The sequence below is a fragment of the Mobula birostris genome, chromosome 1 (genome assembly GCF_030028105.1).
Source record: "Mobula birostris isolate sMobBir1 chromosome 1, sMobBir1.hap1, whole genome shotgun sequence".
Classification (NCBI taxonomy): domain Eukaryota; kingdom Metazoa; phylum Chordata; class Chondrichthyes; order Myliobatiformes; family Myliobatidae; genus Mobula; species Mobula birostris.
In genome coordinates this window covers 89534757-89554396 of record NC_092370.1, presented here as the reverse complement: position 1 = coordinate 89554396, position 19640 = coordinate 89534757, and the positions used below count along the sequence as shown (strand labels likewise).

Sequence of the window (19640 nt, the reverse complement as noted above, 5' to 3'; positions counted from 1 at the left end):
TACCTTAGCATCCTGCAGTGGGGGCTGATAGCTGGAGGGTCGGCTGTACATCCTCTGCGACCAGTTAGTGTGGATGTCCCCCAGGAACAACTCTTGCACCACTTGCTCGGGATTGTGGTGGAGGTGCTGCTTTTCCACCCGAAGGAGCTGCAGTTCATGCATGGCGAAATTCAGAGCTCGGAAACAATCGCAGCCACCTTCCTCACCCTCCAGGTCATATCGCACGTTGGGCTCCCACGTCTTCTGTCCTGGCAAGAAACCCGGGCACGACCTGTTCAACCTCTGGCTCAGTTCCTCCGCCTTCTCTTTACTATGGCAGATGACCTGGACCCTGTGCAGATGGTAGTCTGCTTCGGTTGCCCCCCGAATGATCCAGGAAGCCTGGCGCAGTCGGAGATTTCCCATGATCACCAGTGTGTAGGTCGGTTGCGTACAGTGATTGTCTCCGTAATTAAACTGATAAGCTTTGAAGGTATTATTGGAGTAAAATCTGTAGGATCTGGTAATGAATTCAGGGCCAGGCCTTACCTCACAGCTGTAGAGAGAGATATTAATTAGCTTCACAATAAAGCTATAATATTTGATTTTGCAACACTAACATAGCTTTTTCCAATCTTTACAGCATGGGATATTTAGATAAAAGTTAGTAAGAAGTCACAAAAATCCTTTATCGGTGCCGTTCACATATACTCTGTTCTTATATCGTTACTTTCCAGCAAACAATCACCTGTTTGAGATGGTGGAAGTTCTGGAGAATTATGTGGTGGATGCGGAGGTTGTTGGGTTGGGTAGGTTAGGAAAAGAGGAGCCCTATCCCTGATAGGCTGGCAGGAGGATGGGGTAAGAGCAGACATGCATGAAATGGAAGAGTTGTGGTTGAGAGCAGCATCGATGGTGGAGGAAGGAAAACTTCTTTCTTTGAAGAAGGAGGACATCTCCTTCATTCTGGAATGAAAGGCCTCATCCTGAGAGCAAATGTGGAGGAAGTGAGAGAAGGGGATGTCGTTTTTACAAGTAACATAGTCCAGGTAGCTGTGAGAGTCTGTGGGTTTATAATAGACATCAGTAGATAAGCTGTCTCCAGAGATGGAGACAGTGAGATGAAAAAGTAGAGGGAGGTGTCAGAAATGGACCAGGTAAATTTGAGGGCAGGGTGAACATTGGAGGCAAAGTTAATGTAGTCGATGAGCTCTGCATGGATGCAGGAAACAGCACCAATGCAGTCATTGATGTAGCATAGGAAGAGTAGGCGATGGACACCAGTGTAGGCTTGGAACATAGACTGTTCCACGTAGCTCACAAAAAGGCAGGCATAGCTGCATAGGGGACCCAAGCGAGTGCCCATAGCTACACCTTTTGTTTGAAGGAAGTGGGAGGAGTCAAAGGAGAAATTATTAAGAGTGAGGACAAGTTCTGCTAGACAGTGGAGAGTGGTGGTGGAGGGGGACTGATTGGGTCTGGTGTCCAGAAAGAAATGGAGAGCTTTGAGGCCTTCCTCATGGAGATAGAGATATATACTGACCGGACATCCATAGTCTCCTTTATTTTCCTGTAGTGAAACATTCTAAGTTTTCTCTTTCCATAGTTCTAGGGTCACCTATTAGGTGCCTCAATTCTATTTCAATAACTCAAGTCATCACAGATTTACACAAGAACATTTTAATTGTTTCAATCAGAATTTCTGGATGCAACTTGTGGTCTGTTCGGAGGACTGTCAAGTTTATTAAGCTTTCTAACATTTTATGTAATTTATTATAATCTGCTTGGATATGGTTGACAAACCCACAGATGTCCCCAATGTGGTCATCAGTCAGTAAGGTTCTTCTAAACAAAGTGTCGCCCCATTGTAAAATTGCAACAGCCACTTTGCACACATCAGATTCCCACAAGCACCAAAAGCACCAGATGATCTGTTTTATTTCCAGTAGGGTTGACAGAGAACTTGTATTAAGCAGAACACCAGAGCTAACTCTCCAGTGTTTCAAAATGGTGCCTTGAGCTCATTCATCTACAAATACGTTTGATGCAAAATGTTGTTTCTGAGCATCGATAGTTTATATTTGTCTGCATTAAACTTGACTTTTGATTTTGCTTCCCACCTGCATATTTTACCAAATAAATTCTACACCCCCTCAGCAGTCCCTTCTGTCTCTTAATGGGTGGTGTTATGTAGCAAGGAGACTGACTTCTGTACTTGTACTTACTCAGGGAATTCTTTGTGTACTAGTAAAGTTGTCAATTGTACAGTTCGTTTCATTTTATTGATAACTGAAAATACCAGGGAACACAGAAAAGGGCAAACGCTATTGAAAGAACTTTTTTTATGTGGCCTTTATAAACATTTTCTTTCTCCATGAATTTGTAACTCTGCTGAGATAGGTCAGGGAGGAATTTGGTGACGGACAATTAAATGGTCCCACAAAGAAATAATTGACAGTTACTTCAACAGAAAGTATTTGGACTTATACTGTTAGAGTAGGATTTTAGTAAAAAATAAATAATAAGACATGCATTGACCAATCCAAAGCACCTCAAAGCCTGTGAATAATTTGTGTACACAGAATTGAAGTGCAATGAACGTAGTAGTCAATTTGCACACACTAATTACTTGAAAATGGCAAATCTGATAATATTGGCGTACTGTATAGCTACTGTATAATATGGGACTACTTTATGTTGTAGGGACACATCGTTGCATGCGCTATTCAGACTGCTGAATGGATCCTGACCCGGATCTGGGCCGTACCCCCCAAATATCTGGACCTGCCTCTCGTTTTTTTTTTGCACTACCTTACTTCCTATTTTTCTATTTTCTATTTATGATTTATAATTTAAATTTTTAATATTTACTAATTTTTACTATTTTTAATATATTTAATATTAAGTATTTGTAATCCAAGGAGTGGAAAGCGCAGAATCAAATATCGCTGTGATGATTGTACATTCTAGTATCAATTGTTTGGTGACAATAAAGTATAAAGTATTAGGCACGTATTGAGCATGCACTATTAGGCAAGTATTGATCTGTACGTGTGTGTTCAGTTCAGTTTCAGTCAGTAAAGAACCCTGTTAACTTAGCTCCCGTCTCCAGCGTTTTTATTTATAGCTTTATTGTGTAACCCGGCCATATACACAACAATTGGCATTGGCTAAGAGACAAATATTAACCAGGATATCTCACCCTCCATCTTCAAAATAGCAACTGGATATTTTATGTTCACCTGAGAGAGGAGACAAGTCCTTGCCTTAACAATTCAAATGAAGAAGGTGCAGTGCCTCCACAGCTTATGAATGCCTGGCTTTGTACAGCCTGTACACATACAGGTAAGCAAGCGTTTGAAAGACCAGCCGCTGTGGGGCTGCAGGCATCTTCTACCATGTAGGAAATTGGTGCAAGATCATGTTTCTGACTTGGGAACTCTTTGTGTTAATAAACATTTCTCACGAAGAGAGCCTTGCCCTAACTTGCAGTCGGCCTAGATTGCCAACAGAGAGCTGCCAGTCTAGATTTTTTGAGAGATGTCTGAAGAGATTTTAACTTAAAAAGCTTCTGAGTCAAGAGGGTTAAATCTGGCACAAACAACATAAATTCAGGTACAGGTAGCTTTGTATAACCTGAGCTGCACGATAAATAGTGAGTGATCCCATCAACTGAACATCCGTATAATGCTGGCCAGGTTCTAAGCTATTCTGAATTATTCTAAATTGGATGAAAGACTACGTGTCCAAATCAACAAGTTTGAAAGAATTAGTGCAAAATCTTCAAAAGCAGCATGTAATCTTAAGACTTAATTGACTGTAAAGGGTAAGAAAAACAGATGCTCAGCAGCTTAAGAGTATTGTAAATAAAGGAATAAGGAATATTAAAGGCAACATTTTGAGGGGATGCTAAAAGAGAGAGATACAATATATTTAGATATTTACAGGACCAGTGGAGGAAGTAATTGATGATAGAGATAATGAACAGTGCTTGGGGACAAGATTATGTTTTTGTTAATCCTCTAGAAATAAAATGGATCGTGAATGGAAAAGGACCACAATATTCATTCACTTAGTAGAAATACTTGATCATCAGATTTTCATATAAACATTATCAACTAGGGCTGTAATTGGTGTTTACTCACCTTGTGGAGACCCAGTGGCTCTCCACTTGGGGTGGCATTTGTACAGTGATCCTAGCTCCATTGTACAGGTGCTTTAACATATGGTGACATTGAAAATCTTTGCTAAACTTCCCAAGGATCTTCTCAATGGGTCTGTTGAGCACTTCCTCCGAGTAGTGTAAAGCTGAAGCATCATACAGTCCTGGAAAGAAACACAATACAATAGATCACAGAAGTGAACCCAGGATGAACATGGCAAATACCAACTTCTTGATTGAATTCTTTAACACACACTCCATGGGGAATCATGAGAGGAGATTCCAGGAATCAATTCAAGTTTACAAATTTAATAAAGAATGCCACAAGCTATTCACAAATAGAATGATTTGGTGCCATAATCTTCTTAATCTGGCCAATTTTCAAGATCTTCAGTTTCAAGTTGTATAAGATCCATTTTTTTTTACTCTAAACTGCTAGACTTTTAAAACGTGTTTAGAAATAAGAAAATAAGAAAAGATCATGATTGACCTTTTACCCCAGTAATACTTTCCTGCAGTTACTCATCTGTGCTGTAACCTTGTGGACTAGTCTATCATGCAGGACCTTGTCAAATGTCTTACTAGTAGAGACATCTCCCACCCTCCCTTCCTCATTCTTAGTTATCTCCCCAGAGAACTCAATCCCATTAGTAAGACATATATCCTTAATATCTTGCTTCATATAGGAGTTGGAAATTTAAAAAATGTATTAAAAGCTATAAAATTAAAATTCTGCTAGTTAGGTATATTCTTAAGAAAAATCTCTTTAGTTGACTCAATAAGCACTATAACAAAACTGATGCAAATATGAAATAAAAACAGAAAATACTGAAAATGCTCAACAAACCAGGCAGTTACTGTGAAAAAAAGAGAAACAGAGTTAACATTTCTGGTCCAATATGCTGGTTAGTCTGCTGAGTTTTATGTAACCTTTTATATATTATCTTTGCTTAGACATGAGCGTTGTTTGCAAGATCAGCATTTATTATCCACCCCTAATAACCCTTGGGAGAGTGATGGAACCACTGCATTCCTGACCCGATGACAAAGGACTGGCGATGGGATGCAGTTCACAGATTGATCTGCAGGTGGCAGCATTCCCATGAAGTCAAGTCAAGTCAAGTCACTTTTTATTGTCATTCTGAATATAACTGCTGGTACAGTACACAGTAAAAACGAGACAACGTTTTTCAGGACCATGGTGCTACATGAACAATACAAAACTACACTGAACTACGTAAAACAACACAAAACTACACTAGACTGCAGTCCTATCCAGGACTGCATAAAGTGCACAAAACAGTCCAGGCATTACAATAAATAATAAACAAGACAATAGGCACAGTAGGGGGCAGTAAGTTGGTGTCCGTCTAGACTCTGGGTATTGAGGAGTCTGATGGCTTGGGGGAAGAAACTGTTACATAGTCTGGTTGTGGGAGCCCGAGTACTTCGTTGCCTTTTGCCAGATGACAGGAGGGAGAAGAGTTTGTCTGAGGGGTGCGTGGGGTCCTTCATAATGCTGTTTGCTTTACGAATGCAGCGTGTGGTGTAAATGTCTGTAATGGCGGGAAGAGAGACCCCGATGATCTCAGCTGACTTCACTATCTGCTGCAGGGTCTTGCGATCAGAGATGGTGCAATTTCTGAACCAGGTCGTGATGCAGCTGCTCAGGATGATCTCAAACAAACTCTGTAGAATGTGGTGAGGATGGGGGAAGTGGGGGAGATGGACTTTTCTCAGCCTTCGCAGAAAGTAGAGACGCTGCTGGGCTTTCTTTGCTATGGAGCTGGTGTTGAGGGACCAGGTGAGATTCTCCGCCAGGTGAACACCAAGAAATTTGGTGCTCTTAACGATCTCTACGGAGTCGTCGTCGATGTTCAGTGGAGAGTGGTCTCTCTGTACTCTCTTGAAGTCAACAACTATCTCTTTTGTTTTGTTCACATTCAGAGACAGGTTGTTGGCTCTGCACCAGTCCATTAGCCGTTGCACCTCCTCTCTGTATGCTGACTCATCATTCTTGCTGATGAGACCCACCATGGTCATGTCATCGGCGAACTTGATGATGTGGTTCGAGCTGTGTGTTGCAGCACAGTCGTGGGTCAGCAGAGTGAACAGCAGTGGACTGAGCACACAGCCCTGCGGGGGGGGGGGGGGCCGTGCTCAGTGTGATGGTATTGGAGATGCTACTTCCAATCCGGACTGACTGAGGTCTCCCAGACAGGAAGCCTAGGATCCAGTTGCAGAGGGAGGAGTTCAGGCCAATTAGACTCAGCTTTCCAATCAGTTTCTGAGGAATGATTGTGTTGAATGCTGAACTGAAGTCTATGAACAGCATTCGAACGTATGTGTCTTTTTTGTCCAGGTGGGTTAGGGCCAGGTGGAGGGTGGTGGCGAAGGCGTCATCTGTTGAGCGGTTGGGATGGTGCGCGAACCGCAGGGGGTCCATTGAGGGGGGCAGCAGGGTCTTGATGTGCCTCATGACGAGCCTCTCGAAACACTTCATGATGATGGGTGTGAATACAACAGGACGGTAGTCGTTGAGGCAGGACACTGAAGACTTCTTCGGCATGGGGACGATGGTGGCGGCCTTGAAGCATGTAGGAATGACGGCGCTGCTCAGGGAGATGTTGAAAATGTCAGTGAGAATCTCTGCTAGCTGATCTGCACATCCTCTAAGCACTCTGCCAGGAATATTGTCTGGTCCAGCAGCCTTTCTTTTGTTAAGCCTGCACAGGGTTCTCCTCACATCGGCCACAGTAAGACACAGTATCTGGTTGTTTGGAGGAGGGGTGGTCTTCCTCACCGCCACGTCATTTTCTGCCTCAAAATGAGCATAGATGTTGTTCAACGCATCTTGGAGAGAGGCATCACCAGCACAGTCAGGTGATGTTGTCTTGTAGTTGGTGATGTCCTGAATGCCCTCCCACATGCGCCGCCTATCGCCACTGTCCTGGAAGTGGTTGTGGATTCACTGGGCATGTGCACGCTTTGCCTCTCTGATGGCCCGGGACAGTTTGGCTCTCGCTGTTGTTAGGGCTGCCTTGTCGCCTGCTCTGAAGGTGGAGTCACAGGTCCTCAGCAGCGCACGCACCTCCATGGTCATCCATGGCTTCTGGTTAGCGCGCATAGTGATGGTCTTGGCCACAGTGACATCATCAATGCACTTGCTGATGTAGCTCGTCACTGACGCCGTGTACTCCTCTAAGTTGGTAAAGTTGCCATCGGTTGCAGCCTCCCTGAACATGTGCCAGTCAGTGTGCTCAAAGCAGTCTTGAAGAGCAGAGATGGCTCCTGCTGGCCAGGTTTTCACCTGCTTCTGAGCTGGTCTGGAGCGTCTGACGAGCGGTCTGTATGCTGGGATTAGCATAACAGAGATGTGGTCTGAGTAACCGAGGTGGGGGCAGGGCTTCGCCCGGTACGCGTCGGGAATGTTTGTGTAAACAAGGTCCAGCGCGTTCTCCCCTCTCGCTGCAAAATCCACATACTGATGGAATTTGGGGAGCACTGACTGAAGGTTCATGTGGTTAAAATCTCTGGCGACAATAAACAGTCCATCAGGGTGTGCATTCTGCAGTTCGCTAATAGCCCCATACAGTTCGCAGAAGCTGTTCCTCTTGACCTTGTTGGTGGAAGAGCTGGGTTCAGTGTTGTGGGAGAAGCTTGGGCAAGTTACAGCAGTGCATCTTGTATATGGCACACACTGCAATCACTTTGCACCGGCAGTGACGGAAGTAATTGTTTGGTGTGATTGATGGGTTTGACAATCAGTGAGCTGCTTTATCCTGAAAGGTGGTGAGGACCTCAAAAAGAGAAACTGCTTGGGTTACATCAAATGGGATATCACAGTATCCCCCAATCACAATGAGCCTGGGAATGGAATTAATTTTTGATAGCTTAATTAACCACCTATTTCCACAATCCAGGACATGCCCTTCTCTCATTAGTGCCATCAGGGAAGAGGTGCAGGAGCCTGAAGACACACACCCCAATGTTTTAGGAGCATCTTCTTCCTGTCTGCCATCAGAATTCTGAAAGCTACCTTACGATTCTACTCTTATTTTACACTACCTATTTATTTATTATATACTTCTTAAATTAGCATAGTTTCTTTATGTCTTGCACTGTACTGCTGCTGCAACACAACAAATTTCATGACAAACGTCAGTGATAATAAGCCTGATTCTGGTTCTAGTAGCACAATTGCCTTCATCTGAGCTCAGAAAGGAAATGCTTTCTCCCCAGATGAACTTGCCTGTTGCTTCTTTTCTAAGTTACCATTGAAAGCACCCTGATAACTGATATCAGTCTCAATGCCTAACCTAATTATCCTCAGCTGACCTTTCCCCCAAACACCTCTGCAACACTGCCTGGCTAGTTCCTTAATGACCTACTTAACTGATTGCTTTCATTCTTCCCACAGGGAAATACTTGCCCCTAATCATTTCCTCAATATGGTAACATTCTGACCACTTTACACTACAACGGTTGGTCCAAGGACTGAATAGTTGAAGCAAGATAGCTGTTCCTGAAGCTGGTGGTGTGGAACGTTAAGCTTCTGTACCTCCTGCCTGATGGTAGCTGTGAGAAGATGGCATGACCCAGAAGGTGTGGATCATTGACGATGGATGTATCCCTCAATCACAGTAGGAAGAATTAACCTAACAACTTGCATGCCATTGGGCTGTGGGGGGAAAGCAAGGCACTTGGTGGAATTGGAATTGGAATTAGTTTATTCTCGTCACATGTACCGAGATACAGAGAAAAGCTTGTCTGGCATATTGTTTTACAGATCAGATCATTACACAGTGCATCGAAATACAACAAGGTAAAACAATAAGAATACAGAATAAAGTGTAACAGCTACAGAGGAAGTGCCACCAAACAATAAGGTGCAATATCATAATGAGATAGTTGTGAGGTCAAGATTCCAACTCATCATACTAGGGAACTGTTCAATAGTCTTATAACAGTAGGGAGAAGCTGTCCTCGAGCCTAGATCTACATTCTTTCACAAGCAAGAGAAAATACGCAGATGCGGAAGCCAAAGCAATACACATCAAATGCTGGAGGAACTCAGCAGGCCAGGCAGCACCTATGGAAAAGTCGACGTTTTGAGAAGGGTCTCGGCCCAAAACATTGACCATTTATTCTCTTTCCATAGATGCTGCCTGGCCTGCTGAATTCCCCAAGTCTCTTTAGTCTCTTGTGGTCCCAAACAGAGCAGTTGCAGACCAGCCATGATGCACCTAGGTAGGTGCTTTCTATGGTCAATCACTGGTAAGGAGTGGTAATACTCGAAAGGGATGTGCCAAATTTGTTTGGCCTCCTGGGGAAGTAGAGGCATTGGCGAACTGTCACAGACAAAGGGAGGGACGTGCAAACTCCACACAGATAATGCCTGCGATCTGGATCGAACCTGGAATGCTGGATCTGTGAGGCAGAACCTCTACCAGCTGTGTCACTGCTGCCTAAATGTGTCAAATGCATATGTCAGGACCTGGAGCGAGAATCAAGCAGCAGGAGCAGCTCAGTGGGTTCGGCAGCATCTCCGGAGGCATTATTGCAAGTTGAGATAATGAATCAGGATTCTTGATGGACTTTATTATTACACAAGTGTTTCAGCACAAGGGCGGATTGACTGAGAGGTTAAAATTGACCGCACTGACAGTGGCAAGGTCCTACTCACTTATTACAGCAGCTAGATTAAGATTACTTCAACTGTGTGATTTAAGTGAAGAAAAGAAAAAGGATTATAAATTTTTAACTGTTTGGAGATGCTCTGCGGCAGCAATGTGGCAATGCCTAATTTTGCAATAATATGTGCTGCCGTGTTTTCTGACAGCATGTAGTGAAATAATCTCAGCAGAATTTCACTCCAAATCCTGCCATACAATGGCTGTTCTGTTCAAGTCAAGTTATTTGATTGTGCGGGTTACTGGTGCATCACTGATGCCGTGGCACTTATTCTGAGCCAGCCAAGAAAAACTGGAGTATAATGGAAGGCAATTAACATTAACCCTTCATAGGCCACAGCGTTTCAAAGCAGTAGTGTAACTTGAGGCAGAAGTGCAAAATAATAAACTCCTTTTTTTCCAAATTCAACTACATAAATGATGTACAACATATTATAAATTGCATCCTACCCACAGGCTTGTCATCCAATTGAAACTAGCTGGTTGCCAGGTGAAGAAGTGAAGATAAAAACCCCCACAATGATTAAACAGGTCACTCAGGAATTTCCTCCATTGCTCCAATATGTTTAATGAAACTGAAGGGACAGGACCCCTCTGTCTCTGCCTCATTGATAGTGAAGGCCAGAGGGAAGAAGGTGATATCTGGTGGGCTGGGGCAGCAAGAGTCAAGCTGAATGATTTTCCGGTTCAAGAGGTTGAAATAATTTCCGCTGCTTTCCATTTGCCTGATCATTTCCTGACAGAGACATTCAAAGGCTTTTAGGAATTGTCGGGCTGATGCTTGAATTCTTGATCTCTCAACCTACCCTGTTATGGTCTTGCATTTCAGCTGTTTACCTGCACTGCACTTTGTAGCTACAATATTATATTTTGTTTTCTTTTTCAACCCTACACAGGACTTTATCCTTTTCCCTCGTCTGGCACAGTTAACGTTGAGAAAATTGATATTATTCTTGCTTCAATCACTAACACTGAGTTCCACAACCTTTGAGGCAATGATGTCTTTTCTGCTTTTTGCTCTAAGCCCCTTTTGGATCTGCTTGCTAAGTCTAGATTCTGAACAAGCAGAACCCCTCAGCTTCAATCAACCCTATCCCAACTATTCAGCATTTTAAACACGTGACAAATAGCCTTATGTTAAAGAGAACTAGCCTCATATTTCAATGTTGTTACTGAGTTATAAAGTTTAAGCAAAAAACAAGAGAAAATCTGCAGATGCTGGAAATCCGAGCAATACACAAAATGCTGGAGGAATTCACCAGGCCAGGCAGCATCTACGGAAAAGAGTACAGTTGAGGTTTCGGGCCAAGATGTCTACTGAACTCTTTTCCATAGATGCTGCCTGGCCTGCTGAGTTCCTCCAGCATTTAATGTATGTTCCTTTTTAACCAATTTATTGCTTATTTATTATTATTATTACTTTCTTTTTGTATTTGCACACTGGTTGTCTGCCCTATTGGTGGAGTCTTTCATTGATTTTATTATGGTTATTGGATTTACTGAGTATGCCTGCAAGAAAATGAATCTCACTGTTGTACTTTGATAATAAATTTAGCCCACCATGTCTATCCTGATATTTAAAGTACCCACTTCGACTAATTCAATTTGCCAGCACTTGCTTGTTTATTATGCCTTGCCAATTCGAGTGTTGTGAGTTTCAGTGCTGACAACCACACCCTGGGTTAAGCAATTATTTCTCAGCCTGCCTCATTTGTATCCTCTAGTTTTAGACCACTCATTAATGGAGTTATTTTTGTTTTCCTGATTACATTTGCTCACATTAGGCATCATCTTATTTATTCGTAGTGCCTTTATAACCTCAATAGCCCTCCACCAGTACTGAGTCTGATCCTGCTAAGAGTACTGTTGGCAAACGGTCTCAGTCTGAAACATCGACTGTACTTTTTTTCCCCCATAGATACTAACTGGTTTGCTGAGGTCCTCCACCATTTTGGATTTCCAGCATCTGCAGATTTTCTTTTGTTTGTGATTACAGTACTCTTGGCTCAAGTCTTGTACAAATTCATTGTTACATTTTGAACATAAGACTTTCCTGCTGGTAACGATGTCTTTAATGCTTTAATAGGAGTTCTCGAGTCAACATGCAAATTAACCTGATGCAATTATCAGAGGAATAAGAACCAAAGAATCTCTTTGGGCTGAGGGTGCAGGAGACATTTTAACTCATTAACTCAACATTAAAAGAAAATGCTAATGATACTCAGCAGGTTGGGTAGCAGCTGCTGGGTTTGTGGTTTGAGCATGTCATCAGAAATGAAAAAGTCATCGCCTAAAACTTTTAACTTCTTCCCTTCTCTTCAGATCTGCTGCTTTACTGAATATTTCTAGCATTCCATCAGGATTTCCAGCATCTTTGGTTGAATATAATTCTGATACTGAGGTGCCAAAAGGTGATATAGCCCTTAGTAATATTTACTCTGAGGCTTTGTAAACTGGGTCTTCAGCCCTTTGGTATCATAGTAATTCTCCCACTGCAGTGTTTCATACAATCCATAATGGGAACAAGGCAAGTCTTATCCTCAGTAATAATAATGTACCTCCACTCCCAAATGAAGAGGCCATCAACTAGATTGGTATTCAAACATGCAACAACAGCTCCAATATTCAATAAATAAGCCTATCAAACGATGAGTCATTTAGAAATTAATCAAATCTCCTGTTAATGAAGTAGCATGCAAACTGGGGTTCTATAGAGGGGTGGGAAGGACAGGTTCAGGACAAAAGCTGATGTTATTTGGGTTTATAAATTATTGCGTGATAATATGTTTATTTAGTTGAAAGCTATTAATCTCAATATGACTCATTGGAACTACTCTCACTGCTAGATTACTTTCAGTGAAGCTCAATTACATTGAATGAATCCTGAAAAAACTGCTTCTAAGTTCCTACCCACCTTCCACTCATTAGCTCTGTAATTGTTTGCAACTGCTCAATGCATTCGTTGAGATACGGTTAAAGTGCGAGTTTACCAATGCTGAACTTGCAGTCACAAGGTGGAGCATAGAGCAAAGTGAAATGAAATTCCCTGGAGACAGTAATCTCACACAGCTTTAGTTTGACATGCATGGGTTGTAAGTTCAGTGTAGCAGCAAACCGACTTATAAAGAGAATTAGAGGATCCACTAGAGCCTTGAGCAAAACTGAAACTTGCTTCACCTCACCTAAAATAATTGGAGAGAAGTGGCTGTCGGCTCTCTGCTTCTAAATATGATTGATGGGTATACGGGTTGTGGAAGTGTGAATTCTCTCTGGTGTATATGTGTCAGCTAGACTGAACTTATGTTAAACTGCAAGCATCAATTTCACATTTATTAAAAGGATTATCAAATATTTTATTCATAACCATGAAGGCAGTTGGCACAGAAGGAAATCATTCAGCTCTGTGTTTAGTTGCACTTTGATGGAATGATCCAAGACTAATTTCACTTCCCTGGCTCTCCCAGCAAAACATTCTGCCTCAGTATTTATCCTCTTCCCTAATGATTTCTGTCACAACCAACCTCCCACTGGTAGAGTATTGCAACAGCCCAAATAAAGACATCTCCCTCTTCCCTTTAGCAACACTGTTTTTGTGATGACTGCTTCATTGCTCCCTCCAGAGACAGAGAAAGAGGAATTATAGAGAGAGCATTATTTTGCTGAGTCTCAGTGCCTGAGGATTCTAATTCACCTGAAGTAATAACATGCATTGACAGTATTTACACTCAAGTATTTGATCAATTTTTGCTGTTTTGTTGGCATTTCCATGAAGTGCTTTGGGATTAACTTTTACTCAAAGTGTGCAACATAGAGCCTTAGAAAAATACAGTAGGAACCAGGCCCTTCAGCCCACCAAGTCCATGCTGACCATCAACCATCCACTTATGTAAAGCAATTCCATTCTTATTGTCTTCCCATCTCCTTCAACTCCCAGCAGGGTCTACCGCGATCTTACATACCAGGGATGTTTCACAGAGGCCAATTTATTTACTTTGGGATGTGGCTGAAAACACGAGTATCCAGAGGAGATCTCTGCGGACACAGACATCACTAAAGGCCACAATAGAACCCAGCTTCATCAGTGACTCTACCAGCTCTGATATTGCGCTGTCCAATATACATTTGAATTGTAGCAGAAGTTGTGAAAGCAAAGATCTGTGCTTGTGTTAAGGTGATATTCCCCGAATGGTGGATGTCAGTGGATGATCTGGATATGTGGAGCAGAAGACATGGCTGGGGACAGAATGGAGCCTGGCAGCATTAAGCACATATCACAACAGATGGCTCGAACCCATAAAAAAGCATCAGTATAGAGTCTCCCATCCCAATTCTTCTGAGGAGATACAAAAGAATGCAGATACTGGAAACTGGAGCAATCTACTCAGCAGGTCAGGTGAATTCTCTGGGATGAAAGTAACTGTCAACATCCCGGTTTGAAACCCCGCATTAGGACTTTGCTCCCATTTCTTCCATGGGCTAAACACCTTAGCAGAGATCACACACATTCTAAACCCCTATCTCATCATTCCCTCTCCTCAGTACTACCATCAGGGAGAAGGTGCAGGAACTCGAAGAGACACTCAATATTTTAAAAACAGTTTCTTCCCTCGGCATTCAGATTTCTGAATGGTCCATGGATGTTACCTTGCTATTCCTCTCTGCACCGTTTATTATTTTTTCATTGAAAGTTATGGTATTTAGTTATACCTACACTGTACTGCTGCTGCAAAACAACACATTTCTCGACGTATGTCAGTGATAGTAAACCTGATTCTGATTCTCAGGAGGCAACACCACGTACACACAGTCCTACTCTATTTTCACTCCATTCTCAAATTAAATCCACCCAAGACAGGAACAAATGGGGAGAAATGTAGGATGGAGTTAGAAGTGAGGGGTCTGGGAGATTGGTAACGGTGGATCAGTGCACTAGAGTCAGGTTTATATTAAAAAAAGATGCACTTATTTATGGAGATGGAGCAGGTCCCAGGAAATCTGTTCTGGCATTAGTCCAACTTCCTGATATCTGGTCAGGGACACCAGTGCACAAATAATCTGTCTAGGGACAAACAGCAGGGGACTGCCAACTGAACTGAAGACCTAATTAAAATTCAAGTGGTGGAGTTTACGAGAAACTGTTCATTGTTTTCCTTGCACAGCTAATATCATCTCACTGAAAGCCTTCTCATTTGCATCCATGTCAGAGATGATTATTCAATGAACTATTTTGCGCACTTGTGTACAATAACGTCAGTTCAATTTTACATAGAATCTAGGACAGGGATAGGCCACGGTGTTAGCGCCGAACATGATGTCAAATTAAGCTAAATCTGTCCTGCCTGCATATACTCCATATCCATATCTATCTGAAAGCAACTTAAAGCTATTATCCTATCTGTTTCCACCACTAACCCGGCAGCCCGTTCCAGGCACATGATAAAAAAAACTTATCCTGCACATCTTTAAACTTTCCACTGGGTGTTGGATTTACTTCGAATCATTAAAGGTACAGGACTGTTGCGTGGGATGCCTCGCCGCACCTTGCTCTTGGACCGAACGAACCAAGTCGGAAACTCTGCATTCTTTTCATCAACCTCAAGGTACAACGCTAGGTCGAGAGAGAGAGAGAGAAAGATGATTTATCATATCAAACAGATGAGGTCTGAACCTCAGTGATTCGCAGCTCCGGGCCGCTAATATCCCAGTAGAACTTTCAGTGCCCTGCATTGAAATCTGTCGTGTTTAGAGGGTTGTCTTTCATGGATGCCGCGGCGCTTGATTAAGTGAACGAAAGAGGCACGATATTGATAATCGGCCGCTGGGTAAAGTTACGGTGCGGTTTAACCAACAGATCTCCAACTTTTAAATTGCTAAATAAAATGTCGACTGTTTAGAACCTGCGCCTCAACATATTTAAATACATTTAAAAATAACTTCAGAAACAGGGTTATTACCACTGATATATGTCGTGAAATTTGCTAGTTGCCGCAGCACCGTGCAAGACATAAAATACTGTAAGTTACAGCAACAATAATAAACCTACAAATAAATAAATAATGCGTAAGAGTACTTCCTGAGTAACTTCATTTCAGCAGGGATTCGGAAAGGTAACATAAACTATATTTCTTTCAGAAACAAAGTCCCCGCACCAATGACCTTCACATTTATCCATGAATTTATTGACCTGCTCCTCGCCACTTGCCTGTCCAGCTTTGATGTTCAGCGCCGAGCTTTCCAATCAGCGCCCGCCGTGCGATCCTGACGATTGGGCCGGGCGCACTGAAACTCGCGGGTACTAATTCTAAGAGGAATGGTCCGTGAAGAAAGCACACGGGCCATTTGCCAAACGCGGTCACCACTTAGAACTACAACCACCTGTGATACAGCATTTCACTGAGAACTCTCAGCATCCCAATGCCACTGAATCCAATCGCACGTGGACAGAATATATAATCAAACCCTCAACGAATTATTATGATGAGGTTATTACAGCATTTTAAAAGAGTGTGCACCCGAAACGCCAACTGTCCACTCCCCTCATAAATCCTGCCAAGTTCCTCCAACAGCTTGCATCTTTTTGGGAAAAAAAGACAGGTGTCCTGTTGCACGGTCTTGACCCTGATTGCTGACGAATCCTTTACCCCCACAGATGCTGCTCGACCCGCTGAGTTCCTCCAGCATTTTGTTGCTCCAGATTCCAGCATCTGTAGTCTCTTGTTATCAACAGGTTTATTAATGTCGATGCACAGTGTTGAGCCATAAGTTTATATCTATGTGTGTAAACGCATTACACACACACACACACACACACACACACACACACACACACACACAGACGCGCGCGCCCGCGCGCGCGCACACGTCGGAGATTGATGGATAACTCACCAGGAAAAAATAGCGTCAGCACCAGGTAAGAGAAGACTGGTTTCAGGAGGTGTAAAGCCACCATTTCCCTTCGGACGCACACCGCAAACTCTGCCGAAACTCTTTCCACCCAACAGATTCAGTTCACGAATCAAGGCCCCGCTTTGAACCGCCTTGAGACAGACTCGTGAAGAGCAAGTTCAGTTCGCATCGGCGTGTGAAGCTAGCAGGCACCCAAGAAGAGGAAGAGAGAGTGGCTTATTCGTGACTTTCCCCTTCCCTTCTGCCCCCTTCCGCAGGCTGAATTTTAGCTTGTTTACTGCGATGATCACTTTCCAGTGGCGGCGCAGTTAAAAGTCCGCGCGAGTTCGTTGAGATAAGACTGTGCGGATGTTCAAAAGAAACAAGAGACGTTTCTGAGAAACTTTCTGTGTGTGATGCAGGATGATTAAAAACTCGCCCCACCCCCTTTGCTTTCTACAAAAGTGTCCTCGTTAAAGCACCACTTGCAGAGACACCGGGAGCCGTGCGAATTCTCCGCGGGCTCGCTGCTACACTCTGCTCAGCTGCCCAGAGTTTGTCAGCGAGTATGTCTGTCGTGGTGCGGGAGGCCTCTCTGTTCCCCAGCGCATCAACACTGGCTGAGGGTCGGGAGGTGGAGACTCGCTGCTTCTTCAGTGCCGCTTCAAAGAGATGCGTTTATGGCCCTCATTCCGGCGTCTCAGGAACAAATAAGAGTGTTCTTTTATTGGTTTTTAAGAGCTTCCAACCTCTGTCGGTACAGAGGAAGATCACGACCACGCCCCTCCCAAAACGTCCCCTCTAGGTACTTCTTGATAAATGAACCATCTCTTCAAAGCAAGTTTTCGCTTTAGATGGGGAAGGGAAATTAGTTTACAAGTCGCTGCCTTATACTTGCTCAGACAGCAGATTAAACTTGCTACTTTAACACATTCCGAATAAAACGAACAATGATCTGTTCACCTGATACTAAATTGCAGCGGCAAACTTACACTGATATCATTATATTTATTGTTCTCTGCGTTGGTATCAGCTTCATATCAACAATAAATGTCATGGTTCACGGAGCTAATAAACTCATCTGCGGCGTCTTTAACCGGCAACAACATGCGTCTCCAATCAATGAGCAGGAATGTACAAATTAATAAGAGGATGGCTACTAAAAGCTTGGCTAAAGAGGTTTAAAGAGTATCTTCAAGGAGCCGTGGTTGGAGGGAGCCCCAAAAACTTGGCAAGGAGCCAGTGGTAGAGCAATTATAACCATGATCAGGTCAGATTCAGAGGAGCAGATTTCAGTCAGGGTTGCAGGTCAGGGAGAGACAAGGAGGGGGTTGACAAGGACAGAGTTTTACAAGGGAGGCATTGTGTATTGGGGAGCCAGAGTACATGATTATAACTTCTTAGAGGATCAGATATAATAAAATGATTTCAGTTTAGTCTGTTAATACAATCCTTATTATCAACATGAGCATGAAAGACTGGATGGCACTGGTGTGCAAGGGTCAATTTCACCTGGTGTGATTTAGGACATAGTTATTCTGCTGCTGTTGATGGTCACCCATGAAGGTCAAAGTTCAAAATAAATTTACTATCAAAATATCACCATGAGATTCATTTTATTGTGGGCATTCTCAGCAATTCAAATAATGGAATCAAGGAAAGGCCTCAGCAGCTGTGCATAAACCAGTGTGCAAAAGGCAAGAAATTGCAAACACAAAAAGAAAGACATAATAACAATAAGTAAGCAATAAGTATTGAGAATATGAGATGAAGAGTCCTTGGGAACATTTTCAGTGATCCAGTGAGTGAAGATATCCCCTTCGGTTCCTGATGGTTGAAGCGTAATACAGTACTTACCCATAAGTGTTTTAATGGAAAACCCAGCATCATACAGGAGCCCATTCCTAATCTGACTCTAATCATACCTAACCAGGGGCAGCTAGTAGAGCCAGTCCCTTCCCACTTCAGTGACCCTGACTCAGCTCTGAGCATGGGTGCTGTCTGTGTGGTGCTTGCACGTTCTGTCTGTGACAGCACGGGCTTGCACTGGGTGCTGGGGTTTCCTTTCACGTCCAAAGCAAGTCCTGGTTGGAAGTTAATTGCCGCGGGTGTGAGGGCAAGAAAAGGAATCTGCAGTGCGTTGACGTGAATGTGGGGAGAATATGAATGGGGATTGAGGTGAATGGTTGGTTGGTGGACAATGTAGTCTCATTGAGCCAAAGGTTCGGTTTCAATGCTGTATCCCTCTGTAACTCCATGACTCTAAAAGCAGGGAATGAGGACCTTTGTTCTATGAAGCATCCTTACATTGGTTTGATTTATAATCTACCAAGTTAATTGCAAAGCTGCTGTACAAAGTTTCTGGAGCACATTGGAATATTCATTGCTTGGATACACAAGACGCATGTCAAGTCCATCAGGAGCTCCATCTGATGATGAATCATTTGCTGGGTGTGGGGATCCTGTCTGACATTAGGTATTGCCAAAGGAAATTTGTCCCAGGATCTCTCAGACCAGTGTTGTGGTGCTTTGTCTTTGGAGCTGCAGAGTAAACATACACTTGTAGAGCCCTTCACGTCCTCCAAACATACTTCGACTTCATTTATACCTTTGCATTGTCTCTAAGGCATGGTTGGTACTGGAGTTAAGTGTCTACCATTAAAGATTTAGATATTTTCTATTACTGGTCCTTCGCGTCCATCTAAGTCTGACACAATGGATCTGACTGACAGTCTTTTTCGGAAACTGCGCTAACAATTTTCAGGTGGTTTCTCAGGCCTTGGTGCTTAAAGCATAAAGTCGTAAAGTCATATAGCACAGAACCAGGCCATTCAGCCTATCATATCTATACAGACCATCAAGTACCCATCTGTACTAATCCCATCATCCAGCACTTGGTCTGTAGCCTTTTAATTCCCTGG

At 43.0% G+C, this 19640-nt stretch overlaps 1 protein-coding gene across 1 annotated transcript in view; it reads right to left on the bottom strand.

Moving 5' to 3' along the window:
- LOC140201873 (protein APCDD1) overlaps positions 1-17294 on the bottom strand; it is a 49415-nt gene extending 32121 nt beyond the window's left edge. The window contains exons 1-3 of the mRNA XM_072266664.1: positions 16720-17294; positions 4125-4305; positions 4-535 (exon numbers count right to left, since the gene is read on the bottom strand). Coding sequence (XP_072122765.1) covers positions 4-535; positions 4125-4305; positions 16720-16783 — 777 coding nt within the window. The 5' untranslated portion in view covers positions 16784-17294. The remainder of the gene's footprint in view (positions 1-3; positions 536-4124; positions 4306-16719) is intronic.
- Between the last annotated feature and the right edge of the window lie 2346 nt (positions 17295-19640).